This window comes from Vigna unguiculata, chromosome 5, assembly GCF_037176805.1.
Source record: "Vigna unguiculata cultivar grain cowpea cultivar isolate G323 ecotype 2 chromosome 5, ASM3717680v1, whole genome shotgun sequence".
NCBI lineage: Eukaryota > Viridiplantae > Streptophyta > Magnoliopsida > Fabales > Fabaceae > Vigna > Vigna unguiculata.
Genome location: NC_140796.1, coordinates 18,024,406 through 18,049,289, shown reverse-complemented (window position 1 = coordinate 18,049,289; position 24,884 = coordinate 18,024,406). Strand labels below are relative to the sequence as shown.

Below are 24,884 nucleotides of genomic sequence, written 5' to 3'. Positions count from 1 at the left end.
ACCATGAATGTGAACATAATATTGAGTTTGTGTGAGTTTCATGGAAGTCAAGACAAAATCTTTTGTCGAAGAAAAAACATGAAGAATGCCAAGAGATAATTTCAAATTCCAACAACCAAAGCCCTTTGTATGTCCTCTTGAGGAGAAAAAGCAAATTCATATAATCCTTTATTAAGTGGAATTGCCTTCCATTGACCTAAATGCTTCAAGCCACAACAAATTTTTTACAAAGTTCTAAGTGTAAATACTTTATCCCTAGGTGTATACAAATGATTTTTGCACTCTTCCAAACCACCAATATAAACTTATTCAGAAATCTATGCAAAAAACTATATTTCTCTTTGTACAAGGATTAAGTAATTGGGACCCGGTACTATTAAAGATCTGAATAAATATACGTTTTTGTGAGCATAATGATTTGTTAGTTTGCAAATACAAAAAGAACAAATAAATAAAAATGAAGAAAGTTGAAAAAGAGAAAATAAAATATTAATTATTTGCTGTATAAAAGAAAAAAAATTAATCTAAAAGATAACTTATAAGAAAAAGCAACAATTATTTATTTATACTAGGGAGTTAAACGTTTAGAATTTTATACATTATATATATATATATATATATATATTCATATTATTATTTTTTTTAAACTCAATTAATTATAATATAAATAAAATTTTAACATTTTATTTTAAAAAATATTTTTTTAAAATAAATATAAATTTTTTACATCCATTTTAAGCTTTCAATTAATTTTGTTTTAATTTTCACTTTCTCCATTTACCTTCAAACAATTTAAGTTTCACATTTTTCTCTTCTTTATTTCGTTGTAAACTCTGTTCCCTCTTCAAACAAAGAACAAAGGAGTCTGAAAGGTGGTTTCATCGCACAACAGGTAGTTAAGTAAGCGATGTGCACCCAAATCAGAGCCGCCACCATAAGTGTTGAGCAACCTTAGCAGTAGTACTGTACTAAGCATAACCAAAACGTTTGAACAACCAGAAACCAAAAAGCATAATAACCTAACCGAAACACATGAAGCCAATTTTCCGCCGCCGCCACCATCACAACATAGCCACTCTTACTAGCGGCTTGCGCCACTTTTCCGCTACCCCGAAGCCCCCACTCCTTTACACCGCCGACACAACAGCCGGCAACACCGCCATCCTGCAGGTCCTCTCGTGGGGCAGAGGCGCCTCCGGCCAGCTCGGGGGTGGCGTGGAGGAGACCCGCCTGTACCCTTCTCCGGTTGCTAACCTGGCCGTCCCCAAATCCTCCTTCTCTCTCGCCCAAACCCCCGGCCGCCTCCCCCACGCGGAGAAGTGTCGAACCCCAGAAGTGGGCATCTCGTGTGGTCTTTTCCACTCTTCGCTCGTCGCTGGTGGGGCTCTCTGGATTTGGGGAAAAGGCGATGGTGGAAGATTGGGCTTCGGCCACGAGAATTCGTTGTTCGTGCCCACCCTGAACCCTCACCTCGATAACCTTCGGTCCGTCGCCCTCGGTGGTTTGCACTCCGTTGCTCTTACATCAGCCGGCGAGGTCTTCACCTGGTCAGAATCCCTTCAACCTCTAGTTAGTCACTTTGGAATCTCTTTGTTGTTTTCTAAAATCAGGCATATAAGACGTTCTTTGTTTATATAAACTATGTGAAGCGGAGATTGATTAATTAAATTAAAAACATCATTAGAAATAGATATCAACCACACCCTTACCTTTATGAAATTTCTGATTGGATGAAGCGTGGTTGTTTTCTTATATCAGGCACTTGATGATTAATGTCAACTCTAGATTTAGTTGATCGTCTAATGTTCCAGAGAAGCCAAATTTGATTGGTTAAACTGATTGTTACATTGTGTGCATGGAGTTTCTTTCTTTCTTTTCAGGGAATGAGGTAAGGGATGACAAATTGAGAAGAGAAAAAAGTCAACCATATAATTTAAATGAATCGCTGTACTATTGTATAATTTAATTAGATGATTAAAGCTGAAACTACTTGAAACAAACTTGACTAATTATATAATTCTCTCACAATATATGTCGCCTGTTGTTGAAATGCTGGTTTTTGTTTACTGTGCTAGTTTTAGCTTGACTGATAAATGCCACAAAAGAAGTTTGATATAATGCCTGGAGGGTGTTTATGCATGGTTAGAAAGTTTTATGCATGGTTAGAAAGTTTTAGTCCCAAATGAAATTATTCGTCGCTTAACTTCAAGATAAATTTACTCTACCATGCGAACTTAACACTTTGTTGAGTCTGGGAATACTTTTGTAATTTGAGGAGTTAAAAAGTTCCTAAATTTTATGGTTCATGCTTTCCTTCCTCTCAATAAAATTAATTTTTATGGATGAAAATGAAGTTTTCAGGGGTTATGGTGGTTTTGGTGCACTTGGACACTCAGTATATCACCGAGAGTTATTTCCTAGATTGGTAAAAGGCTCCTGGGAGGGAACTATAAAACACATTGCTACCAGTGGAACGCATACTGCAGCAATCACAGAATCAGGTTTGTATGATGGCTGGAACTTTATTTCAGCATTGTTTAAAACAAATTTGGATTGATGAATAGTAAGAAAGATAATTACCGAATTTACAATCTGGCTTATAGCTTCAGTTGTGATTTTCTTATTTCAAATTGTAACATGTGTTTTCTTACCTGAATTGTAAAAGGGAAAGAGCAAAATAAAGATTTAGAAGGCATTGGAATAAAATTCCCTTGTAGATTGATGACAAAAATGTACATCATGTATACTGCTATATAATGAGGATAAGAATGAAAAAGGAAAACAGAAAATTAAGAGCATAATCACTATACAACTCATCATATTCTAGAAGAATTCTAGCTATTTACAACTATTATTCAACTATTTCTGAAATGCAAAAGTATGATGTAACGGAGTGTGCACTGTGGTCCATTTCTATTTCGGCACAAAATTGTTTTTGTGGTGGATTGGATTCTTTGTCTGTTACATTGTGTCTTTCTTTTTACTTTGGAATACAAAACCAATCTACCAAAAGATATAAAGGATAGAAAATCTTCCTAATATTGCAGGCTCCCTGTACACTAATTTTGTTAAGAAGTGATTCAATAAAGGTGCAGTTATATTATACATGTCAAATCTGATTGTTTGGCGTATTGAAAGTTTTCTTTTAAGACGTTTAAATGCAATGCTTGGTTGCTCGAAGATAGAGATTTCTATTTTGATGTTCAGCTTTTTTTATTTTACTCATCCTTTTATCATCTCAAGGTTATACATCCATTTCTCCTAGAGTTAAACTTTGTCGCACCAATTTGAGTTTCTTCTTAGGAATGTCCATTAGCATGAACTACATAAAAAATGAAATGGTATGTTCCTTTTGAGACTGATGTTGGGTTTGTATCGGACATAGGAGAGCTTTATATCTGGGGTCGAGATGAAGGGGATGGGCGATTGGGCCTTGGTCCTGGTCGGGGCCCAGATCATGCTGGTGGACTTAGTATACCTTCCAGGGTAAAAGAATTACCTTACCCTGTTGCTGCTGCTTCCTGTGGGGGATTTTTCACAATGGCATTGACAGAGGATGGGCAATTATGGAACTGGGGAGGTAATTATCTTCTCATTCATATAATTTTTCCCAGTATTTTCTGTAGAAGTCTGGCGAACTTCTTTTATCCATTGCTTTTGGTTTTGGAAAATTGATAAAGTCAGCGTTTTGTCAGCAAATTCTAACTATGAGCTTGGTAGAGGTGATAAGACTGGTGGTTGGAAGCCAAGGCCCGTACCCAGCCTTGAAAATGTTAAAATTATTCAAATAGCAAGTGGTGGATATCACTCCCTAGCATTAACTGGTATGCTGATACTTCACCAAGTTTGTTTTATTCATTTCCGTTCACATAGATTATATGATTATATCTATATTCTTAATTTTCCTTAGGTGACGGGAAAGTGCTCTCATGGGGCCATGGTGGACAAGGTCAGTTGGGCCATGGATCTATCCAGAATCAGAAGATACCAGCTGTAGTTGAGGCTTTATCTCAAGAGCATATTATATATATTACATGTGGGGGTTCTTCATCAGCAGCTTTGACGGGTAAAACTGACCTCATTTGACATATCCTACTTATGATAAAACTGGTAGTAAGAATTAAAGGAATTCTCTCGACAATACAACGAGGTAGAGAGAGTGAATAGTGAGAAAAAGAGACAATTATTCTTTACTGATTATTGAGAAATTGAAAGTCTCAGCACTTCCCTCACAAGTTTTCAAAATCTGCTATCACAATTTATTTACATGCTATTATACCCATTAATCCCTAACGTTCTAAGAACTGCCTAACTCACTGACATGTGGGTCACTTGGGTTTGTTACCTTCTTATTCCTTCTAGAGTACACTTTAGTAATAGGGCGTTGGTTTGTTAGCTGCATAACTTCATTTTAATATATAAATAACTTTTCTTTTTTGTGGTGTGTCATCTAGTGTCTAAGAGCTTAATGCCCAATGCAGCACTAAACAAGACAAGAGAAAGATGTCACATAAAGACAAGTGAAGCACCAAACAAAGATAAAAGTGCAAGACTCACTCAAGTAACACAAAGATCAAATGACATAAATAAATGAAGTAGACAAATTAACACATGGCTTTCAAAAGAAACAATTTGAATTGTGAAGATTGTCTCCTACAACACATTGACTCATGCATTCCAAATATATTTACATAAAGGACCAACTTTCTATTTACATTTCCACTTTTAGCTCACACGAGTGTACAAAGTTATATATCTCTATCTCCTATTTAGATAAAACGTGAGGACACCAACCCACTCATGGCTTTCTGAGTACACATTGCCACTTCTATAAATATAGGATATGTTTAGAAAGGTCACAAGGAAACTCAAAGAGTATACAGGTTATTTTAACACTCATCGTAAAAGAGAGTAATTTCACACAGCGAAGGATTTACACTTAAGATTAAACCCTAAAGCCTAGGTACAACTCATAGGTACACGGGGAATGCAAACTTTGGAGAAGATAATTTGTGATACAAAGCCTGTATTATGTTGTACATTCATGATTTTGTTATAGCTTCTTGAATCTTCCCCAGGTTCTGGCTATATCACCCTAGGATTTCTTGTGTGGATGAATTTTGAGTATAAACCCGAAATTTGGTTTGATAGGTTTTGTGGATTGAGAATATAGGCATGCTTCTGGCTATAGTGAGTTTTCGTGGAAAAGATATCCATGTAATAGGTTCTTGTTCTCTCTTTCAACCATTCTGTGTTTTTGTACAAGGGTTGGGACAACCCTATTGTCCCAATTTAATCATATTTGTTATTGCTGATAAAAAAACAAAACTACTTCCTACCTAGATTTTAATACTTATTTTAACACTCCTCCTCAGGTTGGAGCATACAATTGTATGAACTTGGAATAGATAAACTCAATCAGAGGTCCTCTTAAGGACTTGGTTAATACATCTACGAAATGGTCATTTGATTCGACAAACTCAGTACAAGTTTCTTGTCTACAATTTTTCCTAAATAAAACGACAGTCAATTTCTAGGTGTTTAGTTCTCTCGTGGAATATTTGATTTGGTGCAATGTGGAGAGCAGTTTGGTTACCACAATACATCTTTTGGATTTTATAGAAGTTAAGCTTTTGAAGAAGTTGTTTCAGCCATGGTTATCAAACTCGTGAGTTAACTCGTTAACTTGGACGAGTTTACGTTCCCACCCATGGCTTCTGAATCAACTCAGAAGCAAACTTGTTTTTCGTGTGGAATCAGTAGACTCGGTTGCAGAATCGATAGAATCGTATGAACTCGTGATTTTAGAGGCGTTTTTGCGACTTCGATGGACAAAATTTTAAGCCCTGTGTTTAAGCCCCTTCTTCTCGCATCTTCCTCTCTCACACAAGATTAGGGCTCTAGTCTCGTGGTTCACCCTCTCTCACGTAGTCTCTCGTGCTTGCCGTCAACAACGTGGGCACCATTGTCATCAGTCATTGTCACCGTTGCCTCGCATGCCATCGGTTGGGTCATCCTCTCCTTGCACATTGTTCGCACTCACCCCTCTGCACGTGTTCCCCCTCTGCATTTTGTATGTTTTAGTTTATAATATTTTTTAAAACAGTGTTATAACTTATAAGTTATAACTTTTTCAGCCCTATGCAAAGGTTCTTGTTAGCAAGAAACACTATTAAAAAGCTTTTAATTTTTTAAAACAGTGTTTGTGTATTCATATATTATAACATTTTTTATCTTTGTAGTGAAAAACGGATTAATTAAAATAGAATAATTCTATTAGAGGATTAATTAGAGGATTGGACATAGACACATTACATTTGAACTTATATTTTATAATATTTGTATCAACTTATTTATTTAAAGTACTTTTAAGTTGTATTAATTTGTAAAGTTATTTGAGTTAGGATGTTATTTATATAAATTATTTTTTTTTCTTGTCAAGTAAACTCTTACGAGTTTAGGATTCAAGTTTACTGGGCTCTCACAAGTTTACGTAAACTCTTGAGTTTGACAACCTTGGTTTCAGCCAATAAAGTTCACAAGTAAGAGACACCATTTCCCTATATTCAGCTTCAACCCTTGATTAGGCCAATACATTTAGTTTCTTAATTTTGTAGGAAACAATATTTCCTTCAAGGAAAACACAATATCCATTAGTAGAGCATCTATACCAACATCTCAATACCAAGAGATTTAGATGTTTCCTTTATCTTCATATAGCAGACCTTGTCCTCGAACCTTTTTGAGGTACCTTAGAATACAAATGACAACATTCCAATGGCCAACACACAAAGCTTGCATAAGCAGACTAAGAATCCTCTAAATTGTATTCTCTTGCTCTCTCAAGTAATGTTTCTTCTATGTGTGCTCATTCGTTCGATTGTGGATTCAGGAGCTATGGATCATATGACATACTGGCCTCAACTCTTCCATTCTTGTACCCTTTTTTCAAGCAATAGCAAAATTGTTGCCAATGGCTCTTTAGCTACATTTCTTGTATGTGTGCTCATACGTTCGATTGTGGATTCAGGAGCTATGGATCATATGACATACTCGCCTCAACTCTTCCATTCTTGTACCCTTTCTTCAAGCAATAGCAAAATTGTTGCCAATGGCTCTTTAGCTACAGTTTCAAGATATGGTGATATTTGTTTATCTTCCAAACTTATTTTTAAAAATGTTCTACATGTCCAAAAGCTTTCCACAAGTCTTATCTCCGTAAGAAAAGTAACATATGACCTCAATTGCTTTGCTATGTTTCCCCATCTTTGTGCATTTTACAAGAGCAAGTCTCGGGGAGGAGGATTGGACTTGTTAAAGAAAGAAATGGACTTTATTATTAAGAACCAATCCAAGAATCCAAAGTTGACCAACCCATGTCTATGCTCAATGTATCAAATAAAGACACCGTTAGTTATACCACTGTCACATAAGACATCCATCATTTTTTGTTTTAAAAATAATATTTTCCCATTTATTTGAAATTGTAGATACCCCTAAATTGCATTGTGAGGCTTGTGAATTAGCTAAACACACTTGTGTATCTTTCCCATTGGCAATAATAGAAGTTAACAACCTATCTAGGTAATCTTAGTGATATATCGGGACCATATATTATATCTAATATCTTTTGGGCACATTTGTTTGTAATGTTTATTGATGATTGCACTAGAGTTACATGGTTCTATTTGCTCGAACAACAATCTGACGTGGTCACGTTTATTCCCATTTTCATTTAATGATTCAAAATCAATTTTAGATCAACATAAAAAGATTTAGTTCTGACTATGCTTGGTATTATTTCAACCAATATGCATCTAGTTATTTTCAATCCAAAGGAATTATTCATTACTCTTCATTTGTCTATACTCCCACTGAATGCAATGCTAAATAGGAGAAATAGTGATAGAACACTTGAGGAGGGGCTGATACAACATGAGAAAGATGGTGAAGAAGGCCATGTTAGTGGAAGGCCCAAGATATGGAAGGTTTACTCTAGGAGGAAGAAAACAGGCCCAGGGAATATTAATTAGTTAGGAGGGTAATGACGTGGCAAAAGAAGACAAGTATTTGAGAAGGGAGGAAAGAGAGAGGGGGGACGGAAGTTTGTTTTGAAATAGGGTAAGGAGAGTGATCTCTCTGGAGGAGTCATAGACTCTGGAGATATTCTATATTGTCATACCACCGTTTTGCTCATTTTCACACATTCGATAATACAGTTTCTATACACTATCTTTCGCTGTGCTGTTTTGAATTGCTTTTGTGGTCATAGTTCTATCAAATAGCCACTTGCTTAACCCCACCCAAACACTTCTCTTTCAAGGGAAAGATAAAAAAAAATCATTTGGGAGAAGTTGTTCTCATTACTACATATATGATAAATAGACTTTCCTCACTATACTAAAGAACAAAAGTCCTCTTGAAACCCTTAAAAATTTGTTCCCTCACTTTAAGATCTCAAATGGCCTCATTCTTAGGATATTTGGGTGCACAACTTCTGTACATATCCACAACCAAAATAAAGACAAACTTGATCACCATGATGTTTTATGGGCCTTTCTTGGTTATTTAGCAACTCAAAAAGTTTACAAGTGTTATAGTCCTTCATCTAAAAACATGTACATCCATGGTTATCAAACTTGCAAGTTGACTCGCAAACTCATCCGACTTTACGAGTTTGGTTCCCTTTCACGAGTTGACTCATTCGTAAACTCGTTTTTTGATAGACTCGGAATAGACTCGTTCAAACTCGGTTGACTCGGAGTAGACTCGCAAGTTGAAAATCGAGTCACCTAGTCCGCATTGGGCACAAAACGACGAGAAAAATTGTCGCTGCAATCACTGTTTTGGAAACCCAAATCAAAATCCCAACTCAAAGATCCAAAACGAAAACCAAAAACCCCTAATCAACGACCTCAAATGTGAACACGACCTCAAATTTTCGTTTTGTCTTCATCTACCACCCCTCCATGTAGGTTCTGCACCATCGCGTTCTTGCCACAACTTCGTTGTGCCTGACCTCACATCACCTTGTCGTCACTGTGCCTCGCCATTTGCTTGGAGTCGCATCCCATCATTTGGTCTTCCTTCCATTTTTCTTTTGTTTTATCAAGTAGGATTTCACTTGGGGTATATTAATTTAATTAGGGGCTAGTGACAACCTCTTATTTAGGTTTTAATTTTATTTTAGAAATTTGACTTTAATTTCAGATTCTGGTGGAGTATAACGTGGCTACATTACTTTTTTCTTCTTCTTGGTTATGTTCAGATTTTAATATATGTGGAAATAGTTCAAACTTTATTGAAGTTATTAATTTTCTTATCACTTTAAGTATTAATATTTTGCTGATGAACTTATTTATTTTAATATTGTAGAATTGATATCATGAATTTTTTTTTTATTTTATTAAATTTTCATACGAAGTAAACTCTTACGAGTCTACGAGTCGGGTTCACGAGTCGAGTCTATTGGCCTCTCACGAGTCTACGTAGACTCTCGAGTTTGATAACCTTGTGTACATCTTCATTGATGTCACTTTCATTGAAACTAAATCTTTTTCCTCTAGTGCTGCTGCTCCCTAGAAGTTCTTTCAAAAGATTGTGATGACCATCGTGAACCCTTTGTTCTGTCATATGATCCAACTAAAGCCTCCAAAAATGAACCTATAACTGAGCAAATTAATTTTGGGGTAGAGATTCAGCCCCAAGAGTTAGTACTTACAATTTTCCAAGAGTCAGCAATGTCTACACCAGAAGGAAGATTATTCCTGACATGTGGCAAGTCCATGAATCTAATCCAAGTTTTGATCCATACCTATAGATAGAGTTGAACCAGAAACTGAGAACATTCGACTCTCCAAATGACCTTGATCTACCAATAGCGATCAGAGAAGGTACTAGAAACTCCATTAAACAAATTCTCTATCTTTTGTGAAATTATTTTGAGTGCGGCCAATTTTCTTATAAGAGCAACTGAGGACATTTGTATCCACTTTGAGAAAAGGAAGACATATTGAAGGAAGAATTCACTAGCAATCAGAATTACAACTACAATCTACACTCTTCAACTAGTACCAATTACAAAAGACGGCAAACAGTGGTGTGGGAAGAGTATGAGACAGGAGCCTGTCAACCAAGTTGAAACAGGAGAAACAAGGCCGAAACAAGGACAAGGAGGTTTGCCAAGCGTATGGATAAGATGTAAAGTTGTTCTGTTGACAAAATGGTGGTCAACGACTGACAAAGGTGGCTGACTAAAGAGGGCCGGCGGCAGCCAGTGGCTGATGACTGATGCAGCAACAATGGAGATAATGGTGGATGGCAGTGACAATTGCAAAACTAGCAAAGCATGATCGACCCATTTTGATACTAACTTAAGATTGAAAATATGAGAAAAATAGGCTAAGAGGTTGATTATCTCAGCTGAACTTTGTTATTTATAGTAGAAAATTATATCAAGAATATCTAGATAATTAATGCTAATAAGTAAACATCTCACAAGTATAGAATATGGCAATTTCCAATACAACTATTAGCTGTTGACATTATTGAGGTTATTGTGCTATACAAAACTGATGAAGATTCAGAGATTTGATGAATCCAAACTTATCCAGGCATCTTACCTTGAAGATTGAAAACTTAGATGTTTAGAAAGTGTGTTTTTGTTTTAGAGGAGTTTGTTTTAACTAGAGTATATCTTTGCTAAGTCTCTCTTTTATGATTTGATCTTATAAAACTTTAGAAAGCTACTTGAAATTGTTTCAGTGTTTAACATGGTAATAAGAAAATTTTAATTGATTAAAAGATGTTTTTAATCTGTTAATTTTTTCTTATCTGTTTAATAGAGAACATTTTAATTGATTAATATTCATTTTAATCTATTAAGATTACTTAAACCATGTTCAGTTATAGAGGAAGGCTTTTAATATGTTAAAACCATCTTTTAATAGGTTAAACTTTTCTGTGCTTTCAATCTCTCTTTCCCTCTCTGCTCAAGTAATTTTGTTCAGCGCAGTATCTTTCAACACGATCTTTCTTGTTCTGTTTTTTAACTGTTCCAATCAGCTTAGCTTATCTTTTTATCAGCATACAAGTGTTTTCTTGATTCTTCTGGTTGTGTTTCAAAACTGTGCAAATCTTGAAAACTGAAAAACTTAATAGAAAAACCAGTATATTAATCAATCAATTGTTTTAGTAAGAATTTTAATTCTTTCATTCAAGATTGTTTTTCAAAAATCTGTGATAGTTTAATCAATTCACACTAGTGGAAACCATGAAATAGATATAGGATTCATACTGGGTTCTATACATATGGAAAAAAAATCAAATATAAGAGTTTCATCAGCCATTACATCATCACTTTCAATTCGGTCATATTTTCTCGAAAGCTTCAGTTAGATTATTGATCCCCACTCCCGTCTCTCTCTCTCTCTCTGCATATGTAGACATGCATAGAGCTGGCTCTCTCTCTTATGGACGTTTGCTGTAAATAGTGATCTGATGAAATATTGCGATTAAATTATGTAGTGATGTAAATAATGAAAATGCTTAGAGCTGATCTCAATTTACAAATCAATTGTCAAAGTTGTAGGTTTAGCCAAAATTTAACTTCGAAAATTCTCATTTTCCTTATCATACTAAGTTCTTGCTAAACAAAATTTAAATTCATCGTACCACAAAACTAAGCTTTGTCTTTTCTGTTCTGAACAGATAATGGAAAGTTGTACATGTGGGGAAATGCTAATGATTCTCAATTAGGAGTTCCTGGGCTACCACCGGTTCAACCATCCCCGGTTGAAGTCAACTTCTTAATGGACGATGACGGATTAGGACCTCACAAAGTTTTATCAGTTGCAATTGGCGCATCACATGCCATGTGTTTAGCTTTGAGGGAGAGTAGTTGATTTCGTCAACTCACGTGGAAATCTCTTCTTTGACTGCAGTTTCCTACTGTCTTGGATATAATTCATTTTGCTGCAAAAGGTAAATTTCTTGGGTGAAAATGCAGTCTTTTTTTTTTTAATTAGATTTCAAATAATGGACATATGACGAGATTAAAGATGATTGTTTTCAATGAATTCAGATCTCTTCATCAGTGCTGCGGGCAGTTTTTCTTCTTCCTCATTTGAGTTTGATATACCAAAAGACGTTAGTCACCGAGCAATCTGAAGTACTGAACAGCCAATGTTCAGAATAGTTTCATCCTTTTCTAATCATCATTAGAGTATCTGAGGCTAAATACGTGAATCTTGCACTTTTTGCAAATAGCGAAATTGTAAGAACATAAGATGGTTGAATTGCTCTTGAAGTCCAACATATCTATTGGCTACTCTGACTACACCGGACGTCCTGCATTTATCGTTTGATTCTCCTAAAATCTTATTTCAAATAAGAGTAATATATATTTTTTTACTGCCTATTCCTTCGTAGATGGAAAAGATTAAATTTGAATTTCACATTCGGTTGAAAAACTGGCTAAACGTAATTCACTATCCAAAGTTAGTTTCAAGAAGGAGAGTTATCGTGGCTATGAAAGGAGTATTTTAACCATCTTTTCACTCGATGTATGTAAAACTCTCTAGATCTTTCATATCCTTAGGAAAGAGTTGGGATTAATTTATTTTTCAAAATTGACTCAATTGAGAATAATTATCTAATACTTTTAGTGGCTTTTGTATTTATATTTTTATTGAATGTGAAACCCTTCTTCCTACATCATTTGTTTCCTTCCTAATATACCCGTTTTACCCCTCAGTACCCTAAAATTGTTGCATACTCATTATCGTTTCCATCTTTAAGCTGCTTCCAATCTGCTCCTTTCTCCCAGTTTTGTTGCACAGTCGAGTGACCATTGAGCTTTGAGGGTTGCGTCTCTGCACCTTACTTCCATCTTCAAGGAGTGTTTTTCGCGTTGAGGTAAATTTTAAGTGTTAATAATGTGACGTAGTTGTGGATGGGGAGGGTGGAGGATGGTGGTTCTCGTTGGGGAGGGTGTTACTATGTCTTAAATTGCATTTGTATTTAAAAATATATTTTGAAATGGTCATTTCGGAAGGTACTACCCGATTAAGAAATACTTTCTGGACCATTCCGAAAACATTAAAACATATTTTGATGACTATTCTGAAAAAAACAAATTGGATCAGGATACTTTTTAAAATGTTTATTTCAAAAATGTTTTTTAATATATTTTAGAATGTTTATTTTGGAAAGCACCATCAAATCTAGAAATGAATTGTCAATTCAGAAGAACATAAAGTCCATAAAATCAACTGACCTCCAATCACAAGCCATCATAAAGTTCCTAAATAAAATTAACTATTTACGACAAGGCAGAGGACTTTCAGTTTTTTTTTTTCTTTTTAAAATGAGGGGGTAATTTGGGGATATTAAAAATTTTAAGAGGGTGCAAGAAGAAGAAAAGGAGATACAAGAAGGAGGTCTTCTTCCTGCACCAAGGCTTTTGGAAATTTTGATTCAGTGGGATGAATGTCTTCCAGAAAAATATTTCCGAGATTGGTTTAATGTGTTACGTAAAACAAAATCCGGTTTGATAGGGTGTTGAAAGAGATTTGATGGGATCTGGTTTGATAGGGTGTTGGAAGAAATTTGATAGGGTGCAGGAAGAAATTCCCTTGAATGTGATATAGTTAACAAGTCATTTTGGGTCTGGGAGACTTGGAAGTCTTAAACAATTCACAGTTCCTGAAATGCATATATTGTCTATGCCAATTGATGAAGATAGGAATGGATTACGGATTTTTTCAATATTTTGTTTGAGGAATTCAAATAATAATTAAAGAACGAAAGAGAAAATAAGTAAAATGGGAAACTTAAAACTTTTCGGAGTCCTGAAGATATGGTTGAAGCCAAAACCTTGTTTAATTATGCCAAATTTAATACGGCAAATTATAGAAGTTTGTTGAGGTTTCATCGTTTCTAACATTTTTAGTTGAGTGTTCAGAAATGCATAATATATGCCGCCTAAACTAGTGAATATGTTCAATGTTCCGAAAGTTGTAAGAATATTTGAGTTGTGATTGCATACCATTAAAAGGTGCACCTAAGAAACTATTAGCCAATTGAAACACAAAGCAGTACCAACAAGGAACTTCAGAATGTTGAAAAAACACTTAACATGATAATAGAGTTAAAGTATCTATTAGAAACTTAGACAATAGAATAAGATTGTCAATAATCTAAATCAAAGATGAATTTTCTAATTTATTCATTTCATGAACAATTGGACGATTGAACACTAAAATATATACATGTGTGAGAAACAAAGGACACAAACATAAGAAAGTATAAATGATGTAGAAGACATAGGAGATAGAAGACTACACTACTTGAAAGTGAATCTTTGTAAGAAAATCGACCATATCGTATTTTTGTCCTCATTCAGTGCTTAATTCTGGGTATTTAATTGAATTTGTGTTCATAAAGAGGATTTAATTAACAAGATAATTAGGCTATTTGAACTTGTGTGATAAAAATGTCTTAAAATGTGATTTTAGCTGCATAAATTATTTTTGGATATTTTAACGTTTGTTGATATAGCTGAAGTTAAGATTAAGCTTATTTAAAGGTGGAAAAATAAATTGATTGAAATTACAAAACACCTTTAAATAAGGCTAAAATCATTGAAAAATCACTTTTGTACCCCATACATTATTTATACACTCCCTCTTTTTAAATGGGTCTCGCCAAAAATCTATTTTGCACTCCCTAATATGTCTATTTAAACCCCTCCTACCACTTAAACCCAACTCACTCAGATCATGCCATGTGGCAATCCTCACCTTTCAAATCAGGCCAACCATATGCTAACATGTGGCAACAATCCTTGCACTAACAAGCTGTCCAATGGAAGGCTGGCACGTCTTCAACCCTAGCCTCTTCTCCTGGAAACCCTAGCAGCCACGACCAGCAGTACTCAACCGCCACTCTTGTCGTCAACTCGCCGGCAGCCACTACGACAATCACTTGCACGTTGAATTTGCACCAGCTCTACGCAAGCATTGATGAAAAACGTTGCAGATATCGAGCTCCATGCAAAACGGGAAGCACCACCGTCGTCGCATAGACGCAGCCACCACGCCAGAAATCGCACCACCACGTCGTCCATCATTGACGCACACAACAACAACGTTTCTGCACCTTTTCAGCCATGGAAACCACTCACCACGACGAAGCTTCCTCTCGCACCAACCACCATGGCAGCCTTCACGAACCAGCAGCGGCGTGACCCCATTCTCTGCACCATTCACGTTCCAGCCACTACATCTGAACCATCATCTTCCATCATTTTCACCGCACCAGCCATTGATTCCTCGCGCACCATCCATGGCAGCAACACTCTCCATCTTCTCTGCAACCGCGAGCCTGGAACAGATGCAGCAGTTGTCACGCCATTATCTCCACAGATCTGTGCCTCTACCACTGCGCTTTCGTTGGAGAAGACGACAACCGTGCCGCACGCCGTTGGAGCAACTGCAAGCATCTACGAAACCCTAATTTGGGAGAGAGAAGGAGCTGCCACATGTCATCTTAATGGACACTGAATGGTCAAAGTTTGTCAAATCTAGTCAGTTTCTGGTCAATATTGTAAAAATGGTCAAATAAGAGGGGCAAAATTGGAAATTAGACAGAAATTAAGTTGCTAATTAATTATATAAAGATAAAATATTTTAGCAACCGAACAAATAAAGTCCAAGTCCAATTGAAGCCTATATAAAGAGGCCAAGGGAGAAGCAGAAGGGAAAACAAGCTCAGGACTTCGAAGTTTTGCAACCTTTAGGGGGCCTAATTTCGTTTCCTTTCTCTCTCTCCATTCTTCTATCTTTATTTTATTTTGTGTTTCATGGAGTGATAAACTTCTTGGGTTGATTCCATTGTAATTTCATTATGGATTCTGAGGTTAAAATGAAATAATTCTTTGTTCTTTTTATTATTGTTGAGGTTTTCATTCATCTATGTCTTTTATCTTTAAGTCACATAAAAAGTAATTATTTTAAATCTATATGCATGTTGATCCTATGAGTACAAGGGTTTTTAAATCTAATTGAGACTTTACTTTGATTTTATTTAGAAACTTTCATGTGATTAAATGAGTTTTTACCAATAATTGAGACTTTACTTTGATTAAAGGTATTTACTCTAATGAAAATTAATTGAGACTTTACTTTGATTAATTAAGCTTTTTATTTGGTGAGGAGATAAAAGAATAGACATGATTAGGCATAGTAAAATTTGATTGAGAATGTACTTTGGTTGAATTTACTGTGGATAATCTAAAAGTTCTCACTTTTAATTGAGACTGTACTTTGGTTAAAGGTGAGAACGCCAACAAATTAATACATTGATTAATTTGTAAATCTACAACAATAATTAATTGAGCAATAATCTTTAAATAACCGATGATGAATCTATTTTGAAAAAGCAATGGAATCAATCTATTTTCTTTACTATTATTTTTATTTCTTTTTATCTTTTCTATTTCTTTCTTGTTTATCTTAATCCTTTAATATTTTTATTATTTTATTTAACTACCTCTTTTGTATAGTTTTATAAGAACTAATTTGTTAAAAATCAATTCCGTGTTCATTGGGAGACGACTTTGGGTTACTTTACCATTTCTATTTTGTTAACTACTTTCTTAACAATACTGAAGTTGTTATAGATAAGTAGTATTAATTTGATCGCGTCAACGACAGCGTTATCAATCGACCATATCTTGTAAGCTTTCGGATAAATTATTTTAATTGTCCATATTGTAATAATTTATTTATAGAGATTTTATTGCAAAATTATAGGATCAAAATAGCATAACTATAGAAACAAAATAGCACAAATATATATATATATATATATATATATATATATATATATATATATCTTTACATTGCATCAAGAGTTAATGATTCATTCTCTTAATTTTCTTACTTGATTCTGCAATAATATGGTGTGATCTTTAATTAATTGACACTTGATATGATAGATAGTGTTATATTTTGTGAAACTACTTATAAAGTTTAGGAAGATCTTTAAAATTGATTTTCTCAACGTCATGCACTTTATAATATTGTAATATGCACTTGTAGAGCAAATAATGAAATACGCGTCGATGCAAATTCTTATAAGATTGAACGAGTATCATGGTGTTATTTGTGACCAACTCCTTTTAATTAATCCACTACTTAATGTTACTTGAACTTACCACAAAAACTATGAAATTTGGACACAATATATGAAAAATAAAAGTTTCAACCATCATTGTTTAAAACACAGAACCAATAACCATTATTATTTCATGCAAACATGGTTCTTCTTCTCATCCTTATTCATCTAATCTTAGCTCATTCCATTATTCTTGTTGTGACAAGGATCATCATATAAAAGAAACATGCTAAAAGTTACATGGTTATTATCATCGAAAGCATATGTTAACTAAGAATGCTTATTCTAAGCACAATGAAAGTAGTCAATGTTCAAATAATAATGTCACAAGGACTACAATGTCATAACAACAAAAGTCTAATGACATAACAATAAGAAGTCTGCAATTGGATTAACTAAATTAAACTTGCAAAATGTGTCGTTTATTATGTAGGATAACGAGTCATCTAAGGGTTTTAAAACCAAAACCATCAATTTTTCTTTAGGTTTGCACAACCTAAACTAGTAAGTGATATCCATCACATTATATATCTTTACCATCCTTGCTTATCAACAATATGGAAAATAGTGTGAAAAACATGTCAAATATATAAGAAGGGAGGGTTTAATTGTGATGGAGCTTGGTCGAGACATGGAGCTCCAAGTGCAACGGAATGATGGAGGAAGCATGGAAGAGTAGAAGGCAAGTTTGTAGGCTCTTGCTTGCAATGGATAGGTGAAAGGGTGAGTGATTTAGAAGTAGCTCTAGCTTACAAAGGGGGCTAGAGGCAAAGAGAGTAAGCTCTCTAAAAGATGACTCTCAAGTGGCAATAGTGAGGAGTGTTCTCAACTCATTGGCTTCTATTGCACAAAAATTCAAGAGTGATACAAATGAGTGAATTTTTGGCTTTTATATGAAGTACACATGAGAAAGGAGAGCCATTGGATGGAGTGAGCTTTGATCTTGGACGTTGATGAAAGCTTGGAGAAGGAAGTGTAAGATCCAAGTGTTATAGGAGGCAATGCCACACCCCTTGGATCTTGGCTTGAAGAACAAAAAGGGTTCTTGGCCTTTAAATGTAATGACTAACCTTAGTCAAACCATGAAGCAAAGGAGCCTCCTTGCCTTGCCTTGATAGTATCGGCCATGCGTGAAGATGAATGAGTCGAGCCTAATTTGCACCCCATCCTATGTTCCTTTCATGTCTTATGTATTATTGGAAAGCAAGGCCTAAACATTGGCCCAAAATAAATTCTATTCTACTGCAATTACATGTAATCCTTCATATCTTGGTGATTTCCTTAGCCCATGTGAATAATGTGTGGAAGCTTTGGTCTTGATGGTCACTTAGAGGAATACCCATTTGAATCTTTCTTATCATAGACCATGTTGTTGGGCCTCTCAATGGGCTTCCACTGGATGTTGGGCTTGAAGGATCATGTATGCTTGGTGGGATCACATCAAATTTTGTATTAGAAATTGTTTTCTTTTTTATGTCTTAATATGAGTGTTGTAAAAATACACTTTCTACATAAAACGTGTTGCAATTAAAATGAAAATATATAATTTCATTATTACTAAAGATGTTTTTTTTTTTTATCTTTCAAATCATGTTATTAGAACTTTGATTATGTGCTTTGATTTAACCATTAACAAATAATTATCATATAGATAATCTTAAACTAGATTCTTCCATTGGACAATCAGATGTACTTCATGTTGGTGTAGATGGTTGTAGAGGGAGAGGATGGGGATTGAGTAGAGCCTAAACTCTTTTCACATTAAGTAATTTGAAATGAATAACAATAAACAAATTAAGCATAAAAGAGGATTTTTTTTTATATTGGTTGACCCTAAACTCTTAGGTTACATCTAATTTTCCCTTAAGCACTTTACTTAAGAGGTCCCACTAATGAATTAAATTTATTACAATGAGTATATTCTCTCCAAACACCACGAATATCAACCTTTCCAGGTTACAGGAGTAAATCTCTTCAAACATAAGTTTAATTAACCTATTTATGTATCCTTCTTCTCACCCTAAGATAAATAATTCTCAATTAAAATGAGAAAACACTCTCAAAGAAAGAAAGTACAGTCTAAGCTCACATGGGTAAACTTCACAAGGTGAAGAATATTACAATTGATGATCACTTTTCCTTCTCTCAAACTTAACTTTCCACTAAGTAAATTTGATAATGATTTGCTATTTTCTTTCATTGTGAATTTTCTTGTCGTTGATGTTTTTTTTTTCTTAATCAACTTATCCTCTATTTATAGTTGTTGAGGATATAAGTGTTAAAGTTTAGTAGAATCAAGATTTGATCATTCAATTGCAACTTCTCATATTATTCTTCACATGAAAAGTCTTGATAATTTCTTTGAAATGATTTTTAGATCTACGTTCGAAGTTCCAAATGTTTTCCTTAACTTATTTAGCTTTTCTTTGATTCTTTAATTTAATGAAACTTATGCAGCTTATTTTGTAATATCTCATTAGTAGTGTAATCAATATCTTTTACAATCAAAACCAAATTAATGTGGTCACATATCATAATATATGAAATACTTTTATATTTAAAGATAAAATACATTATGTTTGATAATTTAACATTAAGTTATTTACAAATAATTTGAATGTTGCGACTTAATGAACTAAGAGAAAAAAAATGTATTTACTTGTCAATTGTCTAATAAAACACTTGAATTCCTCTTATGAATGTAACGTCTGATCCATGGTTTTACGATGTCCATTGATTAGTTAAATATTTCAATTGTTTGGTCAATATGAATGTGATCTTCAACACTATATTGTCTAGTCAATTGCTTTAAATATCTAGTCAGAAAAACTAAAGTAAGTATAATTTCTAAACCAAATACTTGAGATATAATATTATTTTCAATAATTATGGCATTCCTCATGAGCTATCTGATGATCTCAGTATAAATGACTTGCAGTTTAAGGCAAAACCCTCTTATTCCAACCTTTTCAAGGGCCTCTCTTGTCCCAAATTGTGACTATCAAGATTGTTAAGATCAACAAGATGTTCAACTATAAGAATTCAAACATCATTCTTTTTAGCATGAACCATTGGGGACTGCACAATAGGAAATTCCATGACTAAAGATTTGAAGGTAGTGAAAGGCTACGACAAGAATTAGAATTAAGTGTATTAGATTGGGGTGTAAAATAATGAAGATAATGTATGTGTTATAGCTGACGAGCCATAATAATCAAGAAGGTTTTGATGAAAAGAAAACACTATCAGACGAGTAAGTCTTTGGTTAGAAGTAAACTTATGATTAGATGACTAATAGAAAGCATCTAATGGAAATAGTAAGAATGAGAAATTGATACATATTGTTGGAAGATAAAAATATATGATGCATATTATTGCTTGCATGTGCTAAATGATTAAAATTTATACATTGAATGTGATATGACCCCAACAAGCCCAACATCAAGCCAAGGTACACCTTCAAGTCCAAGCCCATCAAGAGGCCCAATAACAAGAGGCATGCTAAAAAAGATGCAATTGGACTTCATTCAAGATGGCCCAAATCCATATGGGCTTCTCACACTCTTCACATGGGCCAAAGAAGATTTGAAGATTTGAGGAGGTGTATCAAAGAGCAGTAGAATAGCAATAAGTTTGGCCCATTGTTTAAGCCTTGTTTTCTAGAATAATAAGTCAAACAATGTTTAGTTGAATTGCTAAAATTGGGCTTAACTAAGCCTAATAGGAGATTTGGCCATGAGCTACCAAAGGTTCAAGGTGGACTAAATGGAAGTCAACATTCCTTCCTACACCTAACGGATCCAAGGGCTAGGAATGCTTCCTCCTTTTCCAAGGCATCATCCAATGGTCGTAAGCGTTGCTCCTTCTCCAAGCCATCTTCCACGGCCAAGATTGAATGCCTTTCTCATCCGAGGGCTAAGAGTGCTTATGTGTATTTACTTTCATATAAAAGCCTAAATTTTAGGCTATTGTAATCCCTGTTGAAATTTTAAGCAATAGATGCTTAGTGTTGAGAACACTCCACTCCTATTTCCTTTTGAGAGTCACTTGAGCTAGAGGATTGAATCATCTCCTCTAGCCACCTTCCTCTATCTTCTCTAAGATAGAGTTCATTACTCACCTTTCATTCCAATTTCGAGAACAACCTTCATCCTTCACCTTGCTTCCGCCAACCCACACTCTTCCATGGAGCTCTCTTCTTCACCTTCATCCAAGGGGTTCCACCAGAATGTGTCAATAAAAGCAATAAATTTGGTAAATGAAAAGGCCAAATCTAAGGCATTAGACGAGTCTAAAAGTTAAACAAGTCAAGGTGTCAAACAAGTGTAATAATGAAAATCAGTAGGTGTATGCATTAGACAACCCAAGTCTCTAGACAACCTAAGTCACTAAGTTAAACAACTAAGGTGTTTAATGACTAAAGAATTAGACAACAAAGGGTTAGATGACTTGAGATAGCTTAAGTCCTTAGACTACCTTAGTGTCAGATAACCAATATCTTAGAAATCTGAAAATAGCTTAAGTCACTAGATGACCAAAGTGCTAGTTAACCTTTATGCGAAACTTTTATGGTGTGCTGAAACAAGTTTTTTTATCTCTGAATATTTGTGTGAATTAACATATTGATACATGTATTTGAAATAGAGATTCAATTATATGAATTACAACGAATATTATCACTTTGGAAAAAGGAAGCTTTTTAATCAAATGTTCAAATGAAATTAATATTTAGAAATATCTGATGAATGAACTATTGGCACAAGCAAGCTTGAACCAAAGATTTGATAAAGCCAAGTGCATGAAGATCATATGTGTTTGATGAAGATTGATGAAGATCCAGTTGAAGATTATGTTTCTAGTGTATTAAATCTAGAAATAATGTGTTAAATGTAATGATTAGGTGTTGTATCATGTTGGTAGGCTATACGACATAGGTTAGATGTCTTGTTAGTCTTAGTGTGTCTCTTTTAATTTGTTAAAATGGGTTTTACTAGGTTAAAAGACTTGCAATATATAGTTTTTGGTATGAATGTATTCAATCAGTTGAATTATTTTTCAATCGATTGATTTCACTTAAGTCAACTGAAATCAACCGACTGTACAGAAAATTCAACCGACTAATTTCACTTAAACTAGACTATATATGTTGTGTTTTCGAGAGCAGAGGAACGATTCTGAGTTTTTTAGTGCGAAATCTTGTCATTCATCACTGGAAAACTCTCTGTGCAATACATAGCTGCAATGTGTTTATTGAAGATCTTGGTTGATCTTAGAGGCATTTTGGCTTGGAATTAGCTTGAAAAACACATGTATGGTTGGCTAGGGAGAGCCATCATCAGGTTTGGCTGTTCTTCTGCCTCTGGTTGTTTGCCTGATGTGATTTTAGGTCTGTAAGTGTGATTCTTGCAGGGTGTAAGTCTAGATTTTTATGTGAGTCAAAAATCTTGTGATTTTCTTTGTTAAAAAGTGTAATCTTGGTGTGTGATTTGTAAAACTTTTAAATATAGTGGAAACCAGGCTCATGTTGTCCTTGTAAACTGGATATAGCTCTTTGATTAAGTGAACTAGTAAAAAAACAAATGTGCAATTCTCTTTCCTTCATCTCACTCACTTTAAATCACTCTAAAAACTCAAGAAAACTAAGGAATCCACTCTTTGTTATGCTTTAATGCGTTCTTGTCTAATATGAGGTTGTATACTTGTTAGAAATATTATTTGGAACAAGTCTTGTATGTAAAAGTTTGTTGTTTGAGTTGAATCTGTGAATTCGGCATTCTACATAAATTCCCAGAATTTTAGCTGACTGATTTGAAATTTTAATCGACTGTTTCATAGCTCAAGAACAAACTAGTCTGTTGTTTTATTTTTTGACCGATTGAAATTGTATTGTTCTACAACTTTTACATCTAATTCCCTAGTCTATTTGATTCAATTGAAAGGGTGTAACATCCCTAAGGAATATTACTGATATTTAATATATAAAATAAGAAATAAAAATAAATGCCTCATTTAATATAACACCATTTCCCAAAAAAAATGCGGGAAATTTAAAACTTTAGTACCATGTAATAAAACAGGAGTCCATCATTATAAAACTGAGGTAATATTCAAATGGCTCCAAAAAAAATTACAAAGTTATCTCAAAACCAAAATAATAATTATATACAAAATCCCATGCTATCCCCCGCTCCGAGTCTATGCATCTCCTGGCCCACCTGTCACATCATCTGCTCCCGGATAACGAGTTATTCGATCATCGCCAAACACACACAGAAAGGGTGAGCTATGCACAATATATAAAACAGATACATGATATAAACATGTTTCCCAACCCAAAACAACATGAGTACAAAACTCATAATTTCCAAATCACCCAACCATGACCTCATAGTCCTTCATGACTCATATGCATGAACTAGTTCTTGAGACTTCCCTGTGCTCCCATGAAACTAACTCATTCGTGGTCCAACCCTATGAGCCTATCCCGCTCATAATCCTGCCCTACAGACTCCTCGCCTATAGTATAACATCCAAGTCTCATACTTGGACCCTGGTACGCACGCAATCACCATACTATGGACTCCTCGCCCAATAGTAGCCGATGGGAACATCACAGTTCCTTGCCCATCGTGTGCCCGACACATGCAATCACCATACTAAGGACTCCTCGCCCATTAGTAGCCGACGGGAACTCAACCAGTTCCATGCACATCATGTGTCCAACCATCAAGCACATCCCAGACCCCTATTGGACTTAGTCCTTCACGCCCCCAACACCACACCACATGCATATACATCCTATACCGAGGATAAAGCAACCCAATCACACACACAAGCACACACAAACATGGAATTTCGAATAAATTCGCTTAAGCTAGGGACTCTCGCCCAAGCTAAGCCCACAGCCTCGCTTAGGCTAGTTCACCTCACCTGGGCGAGCTTAAGACAGTGACTGCATCGCGTTATCTCGCTTAAGCGAGATCTGTTCGCCTAGGCGAGATCATCACTCGCCTAGGCACCCAAAACCAACTCGCCTGAGCTACAATGCAAGCAACACACCAACTTGATCATGACATCTCGCTTAGGCGAGAACGTCTCGCTTGAGCGAGACCCTGGTTCGCTCAAACCCACCAAAACTCCTCGCCTGAACGAGAAGTCGCGCTCAACACGCTCAACTTCATCATCATCTCGCTTAGGCAAACCTCACTCGACTAAGCCAGTGTACGTGTCACTCAAACCCAATTCGTGTCGCCTGAGCGAGAAGCTCGTGTGGCATCATGGTTTGCGTCTCTGCTAATCTCGCCTGGGCGAGTCTGGCTCATCTGAGCGATAATTGCAGATCCCTACACTAATTACGCACGCAACAACAGCAACCAAACACCACTTTGCACTCCAATTCATACCAAAAAAGCTTATAACAATTCCATCAAACATACAGCATAATTTATATACAACACAGTTCCCCCAACACCCAATTTGCACAAATAGTGGAGTACTTAGTGTAGATATTCATCATGACCATACTTTTAGATAATAACACCAATAGAACAGTACCCAAATACCCAAATCCCTCATTCCTTTCATGTGGAACACGAAAATTCATGGTAACAGGATGCACTATCATACCATATGACCAAAAGCACACAATTACAGTTCACCTCCCCTAACCTGAAAATTTGATTGAAATTGGGAAGAAGATTGGTTTT

General features: G+C 35.2%; 1 protein-coding gene across 1 annotated transcript; it reads left to right on the top strand.

The window, feature by feature from the left end:
* Positions 1-832: 832 nt before the first annotated feature.
* Positions 833-12,337, top strand: RUG3 (Regulator of chromosome condensation (RCC1) family protein). The gene is made up of 7 exons (XM_028073670.2): positions 833-1,547; positions 2,362-2,501; positions 3,386-3,580; positions 3,696-3,824; positions 3,911-4,066; positions 11,710-11,982; positions 12,083-12,337. Exons 1-6 carry the CDS (start codon positions 1,033-1,035, stop codon positions 11,901-11,903), a joined length of 1,329 nt encoding a protein of 442 aa, XP_027929471.1. The 5' UTR covers positions 833-1,032; the 3' UTR covers positions 11,904-11,982; positions 12,083-12,337.
* Positions 12,338-24,884: the final 12,547 nt, after the last annotated feature.